This window comes from Pleurodeles waltl, chromosome 5 (genome assembly GCF_031143425.1).
Source record: "Pleurodeles waltl isolate 20211129_DDA chromosome 5, aPleWal1.hap1.20221129, whole genome shotgun sequence".
Classification (NCBI taxonomy): domain Eukaryota; kingdom Metazoa; phylum Chordata; class Amphibia; order Caudata; family Salamandridae; genus Pleurodeles; species Pleurodeles waltl.
Window position 1 is genome coordinate 140,637,698 of NC_090444.1, and position 20,529 is coordinate 140,658,226.

General features: G+C 42.1%; 1 protein-coding gene across 1 annotated transcript in view; it reads left to right on the forward strand.

The window, feature by feature from the left end:
• LOC138297008 (calpain-13-like) overlaps window positions 1–20,529 on the forward strand; it is a 511,734-nt gene that overhangs the window by 455,598 nt on the left and 35,607 nt on the right. Inside the window, exons 24-25 of the mRNA XM_069236526.1 lie at window positions 2,218–2,334; window positions 3,172–3,227. Coding sequence (XP_069092627.1) covers window positions 2,218–2,334; window positions 3,172–3,227 — 173 coding nt within the window. The remainder of the gene's footprint in view (window positions 1–2,217; window positions 2,335–3,171; window positions 3,228–20,529) is intronic.

Genomic DNA, 20,529 nt, shown 5'->3' on the forward strand with positions numbered 1-20,529 from the left:
GCTGGGCCGGCGGGCGATCTGCAAAAGATCACCCGCCGGCCCAGCGGGAAAGCCCCAGCAAAGATGAAGCCGGCTCCGAATGGAGCCGGCGGATTTGCTGCAGTGCGACGGGTGCAGTGGCACCCGTTGCGATTTTCAGGGGCTGCCAAGCAGACACTGAAAATCTTTATGGGGCCCTGTTAGGGGGCCCCTGCACTGCCCATGCCCTGCACTGCACGGCCCCACAACACCTGTTCCCTCCAGCCTCTTCCTGGTGGTGTAAACCGCCAGGAACAGGCTGGCGGGAAGGGGGTCGAAATCCCCATGGCGGCGCTGCTTGTAGCGCCGCCATGGAGGATTCCTTTGGCCAGGGGAAAACCAGCGGGAAACCGCCGGTTTCCCTTTTCTGTCTGCGGCTTTACCGCCGCGGTCAGAATTGGCCAGGAAGCACCGCCAGCCTGTTGGCGGTGCTTCCACGGTCCCCAGCCCTGGCAGTCATGGACCGCCAGGGTCGGAATGACCCCCTATGTCATTGTTCGCCTACTTGATGTAAAAAAAATTTGTGTAAATAATTACTTCAGAGTATCAAGCCAGGAAGGATGGTATTGGCTCCCTTTAGTTGGTTCTTTCATCCTGCCAGAAGTCCCACAAAATAAGGCTTTTGCAGCAAAAATAATTTACATTTAGTTAATTCAGGCTGGCGTTTTCCACATCTGGTGATTGTTGAGAAAGGTGGAGGGGCATTTCTACAATCAGAGTAAATTGACACTTTCTGACTAAGAGGCTGGTAACTTATCAGTAACTTCCAAGCACCAACATTTCCAGACATACACTTCCACATGAGGCAAAGCAGGCAGTCAACTGCTGACCAAACCCAAAATGTGCTGATGCTTCTGTTCAGGGAATTGTCTTCCATGGTTACTGAAGCAACTCTGTGCAACAAAGATTCAAGCCATCCTCGGACGTCTCTCTCGGTTTCGCCACAGCAGACATAGCTGACTTTCCCCTGTATAAAGAGCAAGCAATTCCTTTAAGTACTCATATTTCTCATAAATTTTGTGGGACAGGGCTGAATTTGAAGACATTTATAAAAAGTGTAATAGCATTAATCCTTGCGTACAGGCAAAATGTTCAGTCATGACTATTTTCGTGAGGTAATTGGAATTTTCGCCAGCCAAGGAGGGGTAATAATTTAATAAAATATTGTGCCCCTCATACTTCAAAATCTACATGAGGTGTTGGAAGTCTCCTTTAGACAGAGATACTTGAACTCTGTTAATAGGAATTTGGCATCTTCTACTGGACCTGAGTTAACAAATTCCCTCATAGGAGAGAGAAAGCTGCAGCATGACTACCAAATGTCAGCACAGACCACAAGAGGCATCTTGGGCTTTAGGAAGAATTATCCTATCCAATCATTTATCGAAAGATTTTTGTTACAGGAAGTGTGATTGGTGCGATGTATAATAGTACCGATCGCCCTTCTTATTAGTACCAATCACCCTTCCTGTAACAAATAGGTTCTATTAGGTGCTTAAAGTGTCCTAGTTTGTAATATGAAAGGCCTGTCATTGACCGTTTCTTGACTGTTAATGTAGACACCAACCTCATGTTAAAGGGGCTGATGTAGCTAAGAGGCAGGCATGTCAACAGAGCATCTGAAGCCTAGACCGAAGTTCATGGACCACAGCAGAGGCCATGGATCCAAAGGTCTAAAAATAGTTTGCCCACTCTGAAGTTTAACAGCAATCGCACAAAAAATCCATGTAACAGGAGCAGTCTGCAAGGAGTGACGAAACAGCCTCAAGGCTATAAAGCATTTATCAATGGCATCAAGTGATTTTTGAAAGGCAAGCCCGCAAACAAGTGAAAGTGAAAGGCGTGAGATGGGCCTGCTTAAAAGCTCACAATACTTACAACAGGTCAAAACTCTTGCGCGCTCGATCTTAAAAGGAAAAGAAAATATGGAGAGGGAGCCTAGCCAGATGGAATGTCTAGCGAACATCATCTCATAGATAAAGCAACAAGTAATAGGAAATAAAATGAGACATGTAACAGGGAAATATATTTACTACCATGGTCTTTACAGTGTCTTCCAGCACCAAGGGATAGCATAAAGGAAAAGAGCGGGTTGATGTGAAATTGGAAGAAGAGAGTGTAAGGAGTAGTGGAAACAAATGCAGTCGGGTTCTTTCGTACGGGTAATACTGATGCTTCTTCTGTGGTTTTCTTTTTCAGAACTTAATGTGAACAAGGAGATGCTTCAGCTGATATTTTATAGATATGGAGACTCTTCAATGAGATTGAATCTCATTGATTTTTTATGCTGTATGATTCGATTTAAAAGCACATCTAGTAAGTTAATCGTGAAGTATTTGTGTGACTTTTAAGTTCCAGTGCGATACCCTTCTATCAACCTTTGCTCTCTAACATTTTCACTAATTTGAAAGTTACCATGTGATGACATGAAAACTATAAAAACGTTAATGTCTTAAACTTATGACAGTACCAGCATTTAATGCCCTCTGCTCAGGGAGTTGACTGGTCTAAATCCTCTGCGCTGTTATTATAGGCCCAATTAGTTATTGGACATCCCGCAGTTATTATGAGTTAATTTACTATGCCAATATTTGCATTGTTATATGGCAAATATAGCTTTATTCAGGTCACCTGGCAAACCATGTTTGAAGTTAAACACCTACCGAGATCATTACTGAACCCTGGAAGGCAATTGATGATGCAGGGCTTTAACTGGACTCTCAGAAATCAGAATGTATGAAAACCTTTACATATTTAGGACATAACTTGAAAGATCAAACTTTACTTTTATGCCATGCTTTCAAACATCATTTAAAGGAACTGCTATAACTGAACAGTGTTTTATCCTCTAGACTTTGCTTCTTTGCTCTTTGCACAAATTCGCTGTTTTTGTACCTATGTTTTAGAAACATATGCAGCACTTCGATACCTTCTGGGTTTATCCATGTTAATAAGGAAAAATAAATATATAGATAAATAAGATGATGTGCCATTTATTTATAGTGCATATCGATGTGGACATTAATTGCTCTGCTTGTTCAAAACTATCAACAAATTCATTTCTTCACAAACGTACTAACTCGATGTATATAACGTTGATTACCATTAAAGTCTCTTTTTACAAGCTAAAATTCTTTTACCTTGTGATTTTAGAAACTTTGCGTTTTCTACCCACTGATGGAAATGGAGTTTATCTCAGTAATGATTTGGTAAGTCATTGTTATATTGTGTATTCTTGATTGGTTATACCTTTAATATGTACTAGGTAATTGAATGTGTTGATGTAATGGAATGTAACTATGTAAGACTGATGACATATATGGGTTCTAAGGAGGTGGAGGAGCTGTTGGTGTCTGACTTGCCAGGTGCAGGATTTGATCTGCTGAACAGACTTTAACAAGCCTTTATGAAAGAGACTCAGCTGTGTTTTTAACATCTGCTAACGCGTCCCAATCGGATAAATTTATTCACTCTGGGACTCGTTTTAGGCCAATGAATCTTTTGACCCTGATTGAAGACACCTTAGGACGAGATAACTAATTAACATGTCAATCAATATGTCAATAACGTCATCAATAAGACACAGGAACCACCATGACCTTGCAGTCATGAATAACCACACCAGTTTAGTACAATTATATGAAGTTTATTTCCTATTGATTACAATTCTACTAGCAAGTTTATTAGTCTCAAAACCATGAAACACATTAGCATTGTCATAATATGGCAACTCGAATAAGATTTCATCAAAGCAAAGATCACAAACATTAGTACGTAATGCGACGTCAACATAGGTTAACCTCAGCAGAGTATCATTAGCGCATCATTCAACAAAGCATTGAACTAGTCATTCGTCTAATTGCGTCCGCTTCAGTGATCCCCTTAACTAACCTCGAATTAGAATTGGCACGTTGGGCTTCATGCAAAACAATTTGGTAACACAAATTTGAAAACCATCTAACTATGGTCTCTGTCAAAAGAAGCAGTTGGTACCTAGAAAGAAAAGGCAATCAGACAATTACAGTTTCATCATCATATAGTTACCCTCCGTATTGGGTCAGCGTACAGATACAGTCTTCGTCCTCAGGACATCAGTGATTCGCCATCAGCAGGGAATTCAGCAAGAACGGGTAAGTAGGGACACTTCCCTCATAAGGAGGAAAAGTATAAGACGGGCAAGGTAAGGGCAAGGATGGATTGAAGAACCAAACAACAAAGTCTCTATGCAGAGTGAAAAAGTGTCTGGGTCATAGCAAAGTTCTCAACTGCATCTCCTAATGGCTCCTTGTGGCAAAGGTTTTTATCCCTTTTCTGTTGTACAGTGCACTAATTCTTGATTGGTTAGGGTTGGCACCCCACTATCTCCATCCAATAGGTTTTCAATGATTTCATCAACATTTTCACCCCAAAACAGTTCTCACATAGTTTATTGGTTCTTATGATTGACGTCTTCAGCGGGCAGAATGTCCGGTATGATTTCATACTCCCGTGGTCCTCTCGCATCTTCAGTCAGTAGGTCCATTGTCTGTACCGGTTCAGGCGACCTTGTACCTGTTACTAGTCTACAGTGTTGCATTCAGCAAAAATGTTTCTTCTAGCAAGTCGAATTTCATGAGAACGGATTTACTACAGATACACTCATTCTTTAGCTTTGGAAAAGTATGAGTACATGTCCTTCAGCAAGTCAGCGCACTGCACGTTAGAAAAACAAATTTAATATGAAAAACCCAGGCAGCTAGGCCTCGACTCATGCTAACTAAGCCTAATGATTTATTAGCGAAACCTTAACGTATAACTCTTATTATTAGTACAAAATCATATTTCAACATATCATTATATCATTATTAGTCAGTTTCATTAATCATTGTATACATTGGTGGCCACTCCCCGTGGGCACATTTCAAGTACGTGTTTAGCAATAACACATTAATACATTTTCTTTGCGGCATTATTATGCTTTAGTTCTTAAACATTTCATGTTCATTTTGAGTATAAGTGCTACGCTCTCTCACATCCGACGAGGATGGGATTGGCAGGCAGTGATCGTCTCAACTCAGTGCAGAGAAATCCCGTGCCACTGTTTCTTGTTTTGCTTTAACCTTACATCTGCTACCCACATTTTCACCCCGTACAGCTTCCTGCTTGCTAACATCATCTGATTCATCTGATGTAAAGGACGGTTGCGACTCATGGCGGTTCCAGGGGGTGGGGCAGCGCACAAGGGGGTGTAAAAAATGCTTTAAAAAAACTTACCTCCACACCGTGCCACACCGCAGCGCCTCTCCTCAGTCTCCTAAGCAGGAACAGGCTCCCAGCCTGCCCTGCGGCCAAGCCTGACGCTGAACAGAGCAGCGTTAGGATTGGCTGGGAGCACCCAGCCAGGGCGGTCCCAGGCAGACTGGGAGCCTACTCATGTCGGCCGGCCAAACATACATGCGCTCAAAGGGGAGTGCTCTCTGCACTCTCCTCATTCCTGTCATCCCCAATGCCCGCCCCTTTAACAATAAGTTACTTTACTATCCTTCCATTGTTAAAGGATTTGCAGCGGTTGCTGTTGGCGGGCGGGGCAATGCGTCTCCACCATAGTGGAGGAGCCGCCACTGGTAAAGGATATATTCCATTTTGTGTTTTTTTTAAAGTAATTTTTACGATCATTGCTCTTTACCCAAGTGGCTCCTGTGCCGACTCGAGCTCTGAGTATGCCCCTCGAACACTCCAGATTGGAACAGGCCACTCAAGCACTCTCCTGACTCCCCGCAGCATAGCAACTGTTTCCCAGGCTGCCTGCCATTGAGTGTGAGGTCTTTCTGTGCTTACCTGCATCAGTTTCCAGGCAACAAGCCGCCTCAGTTAGTGTGAAAGCTAAAACTGACATTAGTGACACAGCATGAAAGAAATTGTAGAAATTTAACAGCCCTACTTTTTTTGCTCATCATTTTCTTTTGCCCTTTTTCTCAATGTTTGTTTCCCAACTTCTCTGTAGGACTCTGTGATTCCGCACCACAGTACCACCTTAAGTTTTGAAAGAGAATATGTTCCAAGCGTTGAAACTGGTTGTAATGAATTGAGTTCTGGCACCACCCTATGGATTTTTTTATTTTATTACATTAGGCTATAATTATATGAAGTATAAAATAATATTTATCTGTATAGCCACCTGGTGTTCTCTGCATTGAAACAGATTTTTTTTAAGGGAACACCACAATTGTACATAAGTAGAGCATGAGCATTAATCAGTCTAATGTTGTGCTGTCTCTGTTTTTAATGCACCAAGGAGGTCCACTCATCGAATAGGAAGATTGGGTGGAAAATTATGAAAACTATTTGGTTGCGCTAGAAGGAGGATGTTTATGAAGGGGCTAAATTGTGATTGCAGAAATGGTTTGCAAAGACTCTAAATATTGTGATGCAACATTATAAGTTTTATACACAACCTCAGAAGCCGGGTGAATCAGTGTATGACTTTGCGGAAAGGTTGAGGGAATTGGTGGCGAAATGGAAATTTGGGCTGATGATGGAGGAGTTGATAAAAGATCACCTTATACTTCAATGCAACAGTAAAAAATGCAGGAGTGTCTGCAGGCTGCTAGCAATCTGACTTTAAAGAAGGCTATCAAAATAGCCAAAGTGGTTGAGGAATCGAACAAGTGTATGAGAGATGCAGGAGTTGGAGAGTAAAGTCACCTCTGATGTGGCACAGGTGGACAATGAATCAGACTTGGTGGCCTTAGTTAAAAGGAAGCTGAATGTATCCAATACTATCCACACATAGAAGAAGAAGTTCGAAGGTCACCGGTGTGTCAAATAATTAAAGTAAAGTTTCAGTCCAGAAGTATTATAGGTGTGGCAGAAGCTTGAGAGACTGAAAGAGCTGTTATACTATAGGTAAAGTATGCAGTGCATGTGTTAACATGTGTATGCAAGGTAACTAACAAGAGGAGTGCTTCCATTGAGGAAATTGAAGAGATGGTGGAGCACAGAATTTAAATGATTGACTGTGATGGCAATCCGAGGGTCAATTGTCATGATCTTAAAAGGAGAATACGTCCCAAGCGGAGTTCAAAGTGGATGACAAAATGTTTAGTTGTTGGTTGATTCTGGCTCACTCTGTACTATTGTACTAAACAGTTGTTCAATGTCCCATAGCCTGGAAGAGATATGAGCCCTACTGATGTCATTTTTAAGTGTTCGCAAGGAGCCAGTATTGGGGTAATGGGTCACGTATGTGCGGGAATTGAATTTAAAAGCTGCTTCACTCAAGGAGAATTATTTGTAGCCACAGAGGGCCCGCCTACTCTGGGTTGGTCACATCAATATGTCTTGCATATTGTGGTAAATCCTTGTGCAATTTACCAGGTGGTAGTGGTTGTCCATGCTGAGTTAACTACACTGTTGGATCAATTTAAGCATGTGTTTCAGAATAAGTTAGGTCAAGCAAAAGATTATCAACACAAAATCATTTTGAAGAAGGATGCTGTGCCAGTGTGGCAGGTGGCAATGTGGGGGGGAGGTGAGAACCATTCTTGAGCAAATGATCCAGCATGGGGTTATCGAACCAGTTGAGGCCACGTAGTGGCCATCTCCAGTGGTTATAACGAAGGGTCATTGAGGTTTTGTGATGACCTATGGAGTTTAAACAGAATGTGGTCATGGATCATTTTCCTTTGCCAAACATTGCAAAGCTAATATTTTTTGGCTGAGAAAAAGTACTTCACTAAATTAGATCTCAAAAGTGCCTACTTAGAGTTGCACCCTGACTCTAAGCCTCTTACAGCATTTATCACTTCAGAAGGTGTTTTCAATTTAGCAGAATGCCGTTTGGCTTGTCTTCAGTGGCAAACGTGTTGATTTCCAAGGTTTTGTCTGAGGTCAGTAATGTAGTCTTCTTTCAAGACTTTCAGGGCAACATAGTGCTACACACAATAGCACATTGCAAGAAGTACTTTGCTTGTATATCAGAGGCAGGACTTACATTGTTGGTGCAGGACATTGAATATGTAGGGTACCTCATCACTGGAGAGGGTGTAAGACCCAAAATGAATTTGGTCAGTGCCATAGTGAATGCTGAAAAAACCTGATGACAAGGAAAAACGTTGTTCCTTTATGGGCCTTATAGAATATTACTCAAAGTTTGTGAGGGACGTTGCTGGCAAATCAGAATCTTTGAAAGAGTTGTTGAGGAAGGCGAGGAAGTTGGAGTGGGGAGAGGCACATACGTGCATTTGAACAAATCAAGCACAACATTGCTAATGGTGACATTTTAGTTCTGTTTCGAACTGATATGAAAACATCTGTAGATGCCAGTGTAGTTGATATTGAGGCGGTTCTTTCTCAAATTCATTGAAAGGTGGGAAAGACCATTGCCTTTCATAGACGGGGCAAAAAGGAACTACTCTGTCATTGAGCAGGAGACATTAGATGACATATCAGAAACCAATCACTTTTTCACCTTCATTTGCGGGATGAAAATTGGATTCAGGACATATCATAAACCATTACTAAATGTTTTGGGTCCTAATTGCACAAAGAAGTGTTCAGGGCATTTAGTCAGGCTGGCAGTTAAAATGCCAGATTATGATTGTTTTTTTTTTTGTTCTTTTTTTTTTGTCCTCATTCACCGTGGCCATTAAAGAACCCCTCTTACTTTACCAGTAGAAGAGTAATAGAGTAATCCAGGCCAGGGGACGGCATTTATTCTCAGACAATCCTGCTTCTACCCAGATTCCATGGGGATTTCAGAGCAGGGGGTAAAATCATTGGACAGATAACAAAAGCAAATGTCTTATTCACACATAATATTTTGCCAAATTACCATTACCTAAATCAAAGTTTCCAAATCAATGTTTCCAAATCAATAATGGGGCCCAAAAATTCCCCCCGTCCTATTATTTCCCCGTAGCCTTAAATCCAAATCCGCAGTACGAAACACATCATTAAGCCATTCCGAATATACTGGAGGGGAAGCCGACATCCATTTTCTGCAAATTTCCCTTCTCCCCAACAGAATTACATAAAATACAAATTTGAGATTCAGGGTTATTCCTCTTCCACTCCTCCTCTGCTGATATTGTGGTTGACCAAAAATTACTAAAGAGAGAGATGCTGCAATTTCCAACTCTAGTATACTCGAGACAGTCTCACCTACCTTTTCCCAAAAATGACGAATAACCGGACATTCCCAGAACATATGGATATCAGTTGCTTGTATTAAACCACATTTTGGACATTTCACCTCCTGCCCTCCTTTCATTTTAGACAACTTCTCAGGAGAGATGTAAGCTCTATGGATCGTATAGTAGTGGTTCTTCCTTAAAGCAGCCGACTTAACGGTGTCAAACAAAAAAGTTAATGACTTCTTCCACCACATATGAACTAACTCTTTAGAAAGAAATTTACTCCACAAAGCCGTGGGAAGTTCAAACTCACCATCCACCCCTTCTAGAATCCCCCAATACCAAGCTGCCACTCTATGGGGACCTACCAATGGACTCGGAACAACCTCTTCCAAAGCATTGGGCATACCGACTCCTCCCTTAACCCCCTGTGCCCAATCCCTTATCTGCAGAAACTTCCATCTAGTCAGAGAACCACCTGTTTGTTGCTTCAACTCTTCCCAGGAAAGGAGTACCCCCTCCTGAAAGAGTTCTCCCCAGTACTCTATACCTGCCCGTTTGATTGGTAAAGCCAAAACATCTTGAAAGCACTCTGTTGTGCCGGGGGAATCCCAAATAGGTGCATTGCAGTTATAATACGCAACCTTTGCAACTTGTCTAAGCTGATACCAACATTCTGCCAATCCCTGCATAATTTTCAATTTTACCTTTTTTTAAAATTTAGGATTACCAAATTTAAAAATAAAATTACTTGACGCACCCTTGATGGTAGAGGCCATCACCTTAAACATGAGACCCGTTGTCGTAGAATCTGGAGAAAGAAATAGAATCCTGGTATTTTTCAAGAGGAAAGCCCAAGCATAATACTGTAGTTCTGGTAATGCCAAACCACCCTTTTCCTTACACCTATGCAGCTTTCTCCAAGAAATTCTAACCCCTTTAGAGCTCCACATAAAATAATTTATAAGCTGCTGCATTTTATCTATACATTTTTTCTGCATAGGGAGTGGGGAAGCAGAAAACAAGAAATTCCACTTTGGAAGAATGGACATTTTTACCAAATTAACCCTTCCAATAATAGTTAAAGGAAGATGAGCCCAACCCTGCAGTAATCCCTTACACTCCAGTAGCAGCTTTTGCTGATTCTTCTCTACTAACTGTTTGATATCCTGGGTCACCAGCACACCCAAGTACCTTATTTCCTTCTTACTATACACTAATTTATATTCCGTATTCCAGGCCATGATCTCCGTCTTTTCCACATTTACCTGATAGCCAGATACCTTGCCAAATCCTTCGGCTAATCTAAAGATCTCAGGAATTGCGGATAATAAATTATCTGTATACACCAAAAGATCGTCCGCATACAAAGCAAGTTTCCTTTCCCAACCCCTACAACGAAAAGGAGAAATCACCGCATTTTGCCAAATCTTTCTAGCAAATGGCTCAATATATAAGTTGAATAGAGCGGGAAATAATGGACATCCCTGTCTAGTACCTCTGGGGAGTTGTTAATCAGATATATAGGGCTCCTACAGCTAGAATTATTGTGAATGGAAATCTTACTGGAATTATTACTATAACCAGAGGTACTAGCCAGATTATGGTTGTTGCACAGAATATCTTCCGGGGTGGAAGAACAAGGTAGCGGAGTGCCTATCTAGATTACCGAACAAAGCTGCAGATGAGTGATACCTTGATACGGAGGAAGTGGTTGCGGATGTGGAGGATGTCATGAAAGATGTACATGGAAGCATTTCAAAGGAAGAGTGGTTAAAAGCGATGAATGAAGATGTGGTACTGAAAGTGGTGACATATATGATTAAAGGAGAGGTAAAAAGAGAAAGTATGTATCCTGATTCATTCAGTGATAGCATATCACAAGGTGTTTGAAGAGTGGGTAAAAACCCATTGTGAGGGGTGAAATGTTTATACCAACTGATGCAGTAAGAGTTAAATTGATGTGGTTGACGCACGAGGGCCATATGGGACAGGCATTTACCATTGAGAGACTTAAAGAGAAGTGTTGGTGGCCCATGATGGACAGTGACATCAGGGACTGGGTTGAGAAGTAGGTGGAGTGCAAGAATTCCGAAAAGGGTTGCGTCTAGACTTGGGAGTGCTTGAAGGACAGCAGCATATGTTAGAAACAGCATATGCATGGGAAAGGATTATATTGGACTTTATTGGGTCTTTTTATTTCTTGCTGGAACATGAGCGGTTTCAAGCTGTGTTAGTTGATGCCAAGTTAAGGTGATTTGAATTGGTGTTTATGGGAGGTATAAATACCAAGTCCACCATTGCTATGTTAGAAGAGATTTTTAGGAAAGAAAAGCATACTTTTCAAATTAATTACATTACTGACAATTGCATGCATCTTAGGTCCAACAAAATGAGGACTTTTGTTTTGGAGAATCTTTAGCTGAAGCATTTTTTGCACCTCTTTAGCCACCAGGGAAATGGCCAGGTGGAGAGGGCTAACCAGTTGATTAAAGGGACCATGGGGGCAGCTAACAAATCAGGGTTGAGTGTGCAGAATGCTGTAAAGGACATGTTGTGGGTGAGGTAAAGCACCCTTTGAGATAATAAGGGGTCGGAGGCCAGGGACCAAATTAGTTCCTTCATGGTTGCGAGATGGACATGTTGAAGAAATGGAAAGAGTTGTGAGTGATGCTCAGAGAGAAGGCAGGGTTGGTGTAGGTGACTGGATTAGGGGTGAGTTGGGGTTTGTTTAAGGCTTGGGGGCCCTATCACGTGAAGAGAGTGGGACATAATTGGGTGAAGTTGGAAAATGGTCAGACATGGAATTTGAGAATGGATACATTATTCCAGGAGGGAGGTGAAAGTCATCCGAAACAGGACATGGTAGGTGGAGCCTGTTCAGGGTGGATGATGATGGAGGATGATGGATGATAGTGAATTTCAAATGAACACTGCAGGTGAAAGGATGGTTGGCAGAAAGGCTCAAGGTTTTATGAATATTTGTGCCTCAGGAGATGACCGGGGGTGGCAAGGGAAGGGAGATAGCTCAGGCGATCGGGTTGGTTGGACAACTTTGTATCTGGGTAGTTTTCTTCTGTGATGTGTTGTTCTCTTATCTGTCCTTTGTGTAAGGATAGGGGGGCTGTTGGCATATTCAGTCTAGTACTATTTTTTGGTTGTGTCCTGTGGTGTGGTTTTATTTTGTTGAGTTTTCTTACTAAAAGAAAGGGGATGTGTGTTGCCATATTCTGTCTGATAGTATTTGTTGGTTATGTTCTATGGTGCTGTTTGTTTTGTTTTTTTGTGTTGTGCTGTGTTGTCTTAGTACAGGGAAGGGTATGAGCTATAATATGCATTCTTGTTTGGGTATACCCAGTGTACTAGGTAATTGAATGTGCTGATGTAATGGAATGTAGCTATGTAAGACTGATGACATATAAAGGTTCAAAGGCTGTTAAGAAGGTGAACGAGCTGTTGGTGTCTGGCTTGCCAGGTGCAGTATTTCATCTGCTGAATAAACTTTAAGAAGCCTTTATCAAAATGACTCAGCTGTGGTTGTATCATCTGCACAACAGTGACCTGTATGGAGAGAGACGTATACAGTGGGGTGTGTGAATAGTAAGATGAAGTGACTGTTTTACCTCATACAGTAGTGTGTCATGAGGGCAGCTACACTGCTTAGTCCAATTCTTTGCTAAGTGCATGGTAAGCTTAGCTTTGCTGGTTACCCAGTGGCTAGGAAGGGAAGACCAGACAAGCACCAGTTCCTATTTTTTATATTCATTCATACAGTCTGTATGTTATACACCCAGGGAGTGCCTCCATGCTTTACAAGAGGTCTGTACATTATAGTGCCAAATGGGAGAGCATTTACTGCTTTTTTGTTTCATAAGTTTCCTGCATACAAAATAAAAGCAAGTTTGTTTGAAAGAGAAGGAAATAGGTTACAGTTCAAGCTTTATTGACCAGAATCACAGGCTCAGAGTTTGCACTGGATTAATGGAATAGCATGGGAGAAAACACTGAAGTATTAGTTGTTTCAGATCATTCTTGAAAGCCTCATATGAAGGGATTGTACTTATAGTGGCGGAAATTGAGTTTAGGATGTTACCTGGAACACAAATTGAGAGAGTTTTCAATGCTTACTGAGCCTTGGAGGATTGCTGCATCTTGGATTAGCTTCCCCTCATGGGCATGAGCCAGGTTTGTCAGTGAGCCGCCTTTGCTTGAGAGGCTATTTTGAAAATGCCTCAATCTTTAATGGGAATCCACTTGCGAGTCACAAGGGCTGGTGTGCTGGGTTTAAAACACTTTGCTTCTATGAAAAGCCTCCTTACCACATGTAGAGATGCTGTCAGCGAAGCTGGGTGTGGCTTAGGAATTCCTTTGTCAAACCTTGAAAACTTTCAAATGTTTCATGTGGTCCAGAGCAGTATTTGTTACTGTGTTTATCTGGACTTGAAGGTTCACATTTGTATCTAGTGTGAACCTATGGGATTTGTACAATAAATGATGTCCAGTTTCCAAGTTAATCAAGCCATGACCATTTTGGGATTGAGCTCTGTGGAGAATATAAGAGAAAGAATTTGAGTTTTACATTATTTAGTTTTAGGTGGTGAAGAGCCAACCACAATTCAACAATCTTTAGAATTTTACCTAGACGGACTATTGTCTTGGGGAGGGCCTCATTGAAGGTGACTTCTACACAAACTACATATCGGCAGTTCAAAGATGATGTGATTTATTTGTTCCAGCAGTATGGTGGCAGATTCTTCGTACAGATTAAACAGAGTAAGAGAGCCATCTGTGCTTTGAGTCTTATTGGTGGTAGGTATGAGAGACTCTTGCTTTGTTTTATTTGTTGCAAGTGTTTTTTTTTTTTAATCTAAGATGTAAACCAACGCACCGCAGCTCCTTTTATACTCACTCTTTTCTTGAAGGTTGTCAGTAGTGTTTTATGGTTATCTCTGTCAAAGACTGCAGTCAGGTCAAAAAATATGAGAAGACATGGGTCACCATAGTCTAGAAGGCTAGGTGCATCATCAGCTATTTGCAGAGAGATTGTTACTGTGCTCCATTCCACAGTGAATCCAGATTGAAGTTCCTCGAGCATATTGCAGTCAGTGATGCATTGATTAAGTTGAGTAGCTGTGCAGCTTTCAAGGTGTCTCGACAGGAAAATAAGGTTGATTACAACAGGGCAGAAATTATTCAGATTCAAAGGATCAGCTCATATTTATTCAGGAATAGCATGACCTGACCTAATTTAAGGCAGTATGGAATGTCACCAACGCCTGTCTGGTTTTTTTAAATTGCTGTAATTTGTTTGTTTTCTGTAATATATGTGATAGTATCCCAATTTACATTATTTTATGGCTCGGGAGAGTGGGATGAGTTATCCTTTGTTTGAAAGGGTAGGTAGAGCTTTGTCTTATGAATTTTCTCAATGAAATGTTTGGTGTATTCTTTGCTTGCTTCTTTTCAGTTATTGATCTCCAGCATGGTTGGAGCTGTTTCTTAGTCAAATAGCTTATCAGGATGATTTGTTGCTTTTGGTCTTGGTTTAACAGTGCTGTGTCTTCTATTATATTCTTCATGGTTTCATTGTCATTGTTACCATGTATCAATGTTATATATGACTTTTAACCCTGCATTACGTGACTCCAGTTTAGGTGAAGTGCAGTTATCGCAGATATGTCAAGGTGTCTAATGTCTATGATTCACTTTATCTGCTTTTGTGGTTAGCTTATAGCATTTTTACTGAAACGAAGGAGAAAGGAAGAAGGTGATGGTCAGACCAGTCAACCTGTATGGGGAGTTCAATCATCATGAAATCTTCATATGCTAGGGTATAGAATGAAACCATTCACATATGTGGGGACCAACACTGTTATTTTCATTAGTTTTTGAAGGAGATATTCTGTTAGGAGGTGTTAGAAATGGGGTTTCCGGTTGGCTAGGGTATGCACCTCAGCTAGGCAGAACCCACCCACTCTAGTCAGGGAGAGGAAGTTAAACGTCCACGATAACTCCTGCTCAGCCCGTTGGTAGTTTGGCACCGACAGTCAGAGGCGATGTGTGAAGCGTTTGCACAACACTCACAACACATGTGAAGCACTATCCCCACCATAAAGGAAACACAACACCAAGTTATATAAAAATAATCTGTATTGTACACAACATTATTAGACCAAATTCAATATATCAGTAATACCCTGCTACTCAAGCAGTTATCAGAACGTTACATAATACTGTTATTCTGCAGAGATCAGCAGTAGTCACATATAACACACAGGTTACTCATTATTCGGCAACATAAGCAGTAGTCAGGAAAACATTACTATAAAAATGCACTTGTCATAAAAGTATCATAAATGCCCATACCAGGAACATTAGAAAACATATGGCAAGTCATGAAAACATATTAGCAAAGAATGCCCATAAATGTAACATTAGCAAAAATATATGGCACGTCCGGGAATCATGTCAGCATACATATATGGATCATAGAGGCATTACTACAAGAGACACATGCCCTAGCAAGACACATTATCAGTGATGCAGATATCATGATAGAATAAAAAAATATGCCCCAATGAACCTGCGCCACCAAAAGTACCTGTTTTGTATAGGAAAGGCACCTCCTGTGCCACGATGTAACAAGGGGGCTCCTGGTACTCCTCCATGCCAAATGGGGGCCGCTCTGGTGTTTGGGGGTAGGGAGCGGCATGCACCTCCTCCAGTTTTTATATTGCGGCCCCTCTGGGTGCTCCTGGAGTCCGTGGCCCCACCTGGGCCACGACTGACCCTCCTGGTGGGACCCAAAGTCAGGCCTAAAGGACAGTATGGACGTCTGCGCTCCTGGTGCGTGGGCCGGGAGAGAGGGACTCACTCTCCGCCCCCTGTGTCCTGCAATCCTGGTGGCTGCCGCCCATGTCCTTGCAGCAGCTGCCAGAAAGGAGGGAGAGGCAAACACCTCCCTCTGCCAGCCGCGCTACTCCTGGAGACAGCTGCTGCAGCTTCCCCGGGCCTCCGGTGGCGTTGGACTGGCCCAGTCTTCTCTCCGGTTCATGGCGGTGAATTTCAACAAAAGAAAGGGCCCGCTTTTTAAGATGCCCAAGTCGTGGCAGTGATCTTTTGCAGTGACAATCACAGTAAGCCCTTATTAAGCGCAGGGGGCACAAAAATAAAGTGCTCACAAGGCACTATGGACCAGGAAAAAGTGTTTCACAAGGTGCTATGGTCCAACAAATACAGCACAGGCAGCACTCCTCATGCACTGTTAACAACCCTTGTAGGGGGTCAAGGGCCACAGCACCCAGCCCCTAGGGACATCAGGTGGAGAACAGGGCGGCAGGGCCCAGCACAGTCCAGCACGAAGGAAATGCAGTCAGTGGCAGTTCCTCCAAGTGACCCAGCAGGTCATCACAGCAGCAGCAGTGCGAGGCGGTTCCTGGTGAGTCTCTCCAGCAGCATTGTGTGTCCAGTTCGAAGTAGGTTTTAGTGCACACCTTGTGGGGAAAAGTCTCCAGTACTTAAACTCAGTTTTGCAAAGGTTTAACAAAGAGGGGAATAGGAAGTTCCAACTAGCTACAACTGGTTCTAGGAGTGCTCCCTCTCTCCTCCAGCACAGGCTCCAAACATAAGTTGGGGTAAACAAGCCCTATTTCTGAGGCAAAGGCACAGCCTTTACAGATGCAAGTGTGCCCTGCCTCCCCTTCTCTCAGCCCTGGGAGACCATTCAGTATGCAGATCAACCCTCCCTGTGACCATGCTGTCTTAAAAGTATGCACAAAGCCCAACTGTCACTCTGCCCAGACGTGGATTGGAGTCAAGCTGCAAAACACCAGTCATAGGCACAGAGAAATACTCACTTTCTAGAAGTGGCATTTCTGTAATGATAATAAAATCTACCTACACCAGTAAGCAGCAATTGTTACTACCATTACAACCATACGAAACATGCCCACACTACCCCTCATAAATCAGACGATACCCGCTAGACATAAGATAGGGCATTTCCATTGCACTCCTACAAGAAAGCAGCACTCACAGCAGTGAGAAACCAAATACGTTGTTTGCCACTACCAGGGCAGGCCACACAACCAGGCACCTGTCCTGCCTTCTACATACATAGCACCCTGCCCATAGGGCTAGCTAGGGCCTACACATAGTAAAATTGGAGTTCTGGGCCTGGTAAGTAGATTTAGATGGCAGGTCCTGTGGCAATAAACTGTGCACACAGGCCCTGTGCTAGCAGGCCTGAGACAGGTTTGAAAGGCTACTTCAGTCGGTGGTGCAATCAGCACTGCAGGCCCACTAGTAGCATTTAATTAACAGGCCCTGGTTATAGGGATACCACTGTACAAGGGACTTACAGGTAAATTAAATGTGCCAATTAGGTATAAGCCAACCATATCAACTTTAGAAGGTAGAGCACCTGCACTTTAGCACTGATCAGCAGTAATATAGGGCCAGATGTAGCAAGGCATTAGCGCCTCGCAAACAGTGAAAAACGCCGTTTGCGAGGTGCTAATGCCTGCACGCGATGCAGAAACACATTTTGCGAGTCGGAAGTGGTGTTCCCTTCCCATTTGCGACTCGCATCCCCCGATGTAAGTTGATTCGCGGTTGCAAATCAACTCGCAGTTACCATCCAATTGAAGTGGATGGTAACTCATTCGCAAACAGGAAGGGGTCCCCATGGGACCCCTTCCCCTTTGTGAATGAGTACAAAATTATTTTTTCAGAGCAGGCAGTGGTCCTACTCTGAAAAAAAACGAAACAAAAGGTTTCGGTATTTTTTCCTATGTGCAGCTCGTTTTCCTTTAAGGAAAAGGGGATGCAGATAGAAAAAAAAAACTGCTTTATTTAAAAGCAGTCACGGACATGGTGGTCTGCTGTCTCCAGCAGGCCACCATTCCCGTGAGTGCCCAGACTCGCTATGGGGTCGCAAACTGCGACCCACCTCATTAATATTAATGAGGTGGGTCTTTGCTACCCCATAGCGAGTCACAGAAGGTGTCTGAGACACCTTTCTATATAGCAAATTGCCAGTTGCAATTTGCGAGTCGCAATTTGCTGTCTACCTACATCTGGCCCATAGTGCTCAGAATCTTAGAGCCAACAGCAAGAGGTCAGAAAGAATAGGAGGAAGGAGGTAAAAAGTCTGGGGATGAACCCACAATAAGGGCCAGGTCCAACAGGAGGATTAGGAGTTCTAAGGTCCATCCCAGTGGAGGGTAATGTCTCACATGAAAAAGCTTTTTGAGAATAGCAGGGTTTTGGTGGTTATCCATTCCTAACAAAAGGGGGTCTTGTCTCCTAGTGGGTGGTAGAAAATGTACATTTTAGGGTAGATAATGTATATTTTGGTTGGATTGTGTTCTTGCCTTAAAGATTTTTGATTTGGATACAGTTGTTGTGGATGATTGTGACCCCTCGTTCTGTTCTTGATTCTCATTTCAGGGGTGTTAAGAATAGTATGGAAGTACAAGTAGGTTGAAAGCTGGTTGCAAAGTTTCATTAAGACAAGTCTCAGTCACAAAATGCAGCATTTAGGTTAAGGACTTTGATAGTGTTGGAGATCTATTTAGAGTTTTGGAGTGTATGGAGTTCTGCAGTCATGTAAGAGTCATTTCATGAAGTACTTTAATGTTTTTGGTTATGGATGGAGTTAAAGTTATGAGATTATTGAAGTTAGGTCCATGTTTGCATGAACATGTGCCTTGTTTCTTGTTGTCCCAAAAGTTTGGATGTTAGGAGTACTTGAGGGACTGGGGGGTTAGCGTGTGGTCTCGTAGTCAGCTTATAAAAAGTCAGCTGGCGAGGACAGTAGCAGCTCTTTTTGTGCATCATTTCTGGAAGTAGAATACAGTGTGGATTATTTCTTGCAAGGTGGGAACGTGTTGGACTTAGCATGTACATTATTATCACAATAGTGACTGTTACTGGTTAAATTGGTATTTTTTTGTGACAGAAGTAGGGGTTTAGCTTTTGACTGATAATTACTAATTTATGGTATTGAACAATAAAAATGTGGTTTTAGTGTGTTATCATCAAATAGAATCCTAGGCAAGGGAAAAGCAGTATTTTGGAGCTGCAGTAGGGTACTCGCAGTTGGAAGTTAGGACAATTAATACTTGAAGGTACAGGTGATTTCAGTTTGTTTTGAGAATTGAGTTCGCCTTTCAGTTGTTTATCTCTATTTGTTCTTTCTGAAGTTCTTTGAAGCTCGGGAGAAAGTTTGTTAAAGTTTGTGAAGCATTCTTTTTAGTCTTCTCAAGCTTTTCATCCTACAGGTGAGTAATAAGACGTGAGGTGTTCAGAATTAGTCAAGGAAGGGTTGAGTGAGGTATTGGCAGGGAGCGGGTATCCTAGATGTTGGCTGGTGAAATTAAGTGATAATGTGAAAGATGGTCATGTTAGATTCAATTGGTGTCAAGTGGTGTTAAATATCTCTGCCAGTCTAATAATGACATCAAAAGGGAATCAAATGATTTCAGGTTGGCATCAGAAGCTTGGATCATGATATTGACATGTTTATAAATGGACATTTTTAAATCTGTCAAAAATAGCATGGATAGGGATATAGATAATGTGTGATTGTTGGGATTGTAATGGTGAATTTAATTTAGTGATGTTGTTAGAGAAAAATATCAGATCAGTTTTCCAACTGCCTCTTCTTCTGCATAAGTACTGGTTGCTGAAAATAGTTACAAAGAATTCCCAGAGAAGCTTGTGATGAAGCAGAAAATGAAGGTTTTGATTTATTAACGCATAAACGTAGTGCTGACATAATCGTGTGTGACATTAACCGAATTAATGAAGATTGTACGGGGACAAAATGTGCCCTCAGAGTAGTTTGCCATCATTTATATGCGTGCTTTATATAACGTGGTGTATTAGAATTGCACTAATCCGACATAATCATAAACGTGTGCTACGATTTGCTTATTTGAAATGCCTTAGCTTAGCATTACTTTAGCGGAGGCTTTGGCCTAGTTGTCTGGTCTCACGGTTTAGATATTCGTATTTTTCCACTGTGCTATTAAACGTGTATTTCTGCTTGAAGCTGTACTTTTCCACAGAGACTGTTCACATGCTTATCTTAAAGTTGGTGCCAGCATGGCATATTTTCTCTTTAATTCAAGGTCGGCTTGCAGGTGCGGACAATGGAGGCTCTGAGAGTAAGCTAATCGAGAGACAATGTTGCAACTTGCGTACCCATCTCCAAGGATAATGTATGCTTAAGTAAAAGCTTGAGAACTGTCGTTTTTGATTGGTCAATTTGAAGCTAACCTATGAACCCTCCAATGGAGACCCTACTGGACTTGAACTGTTGTCTATAAAACCCAGGTGCACGAGAAGAAGGGAGCCATTATGCGCTATGATTGCCATTGAGAGTATTACGCTC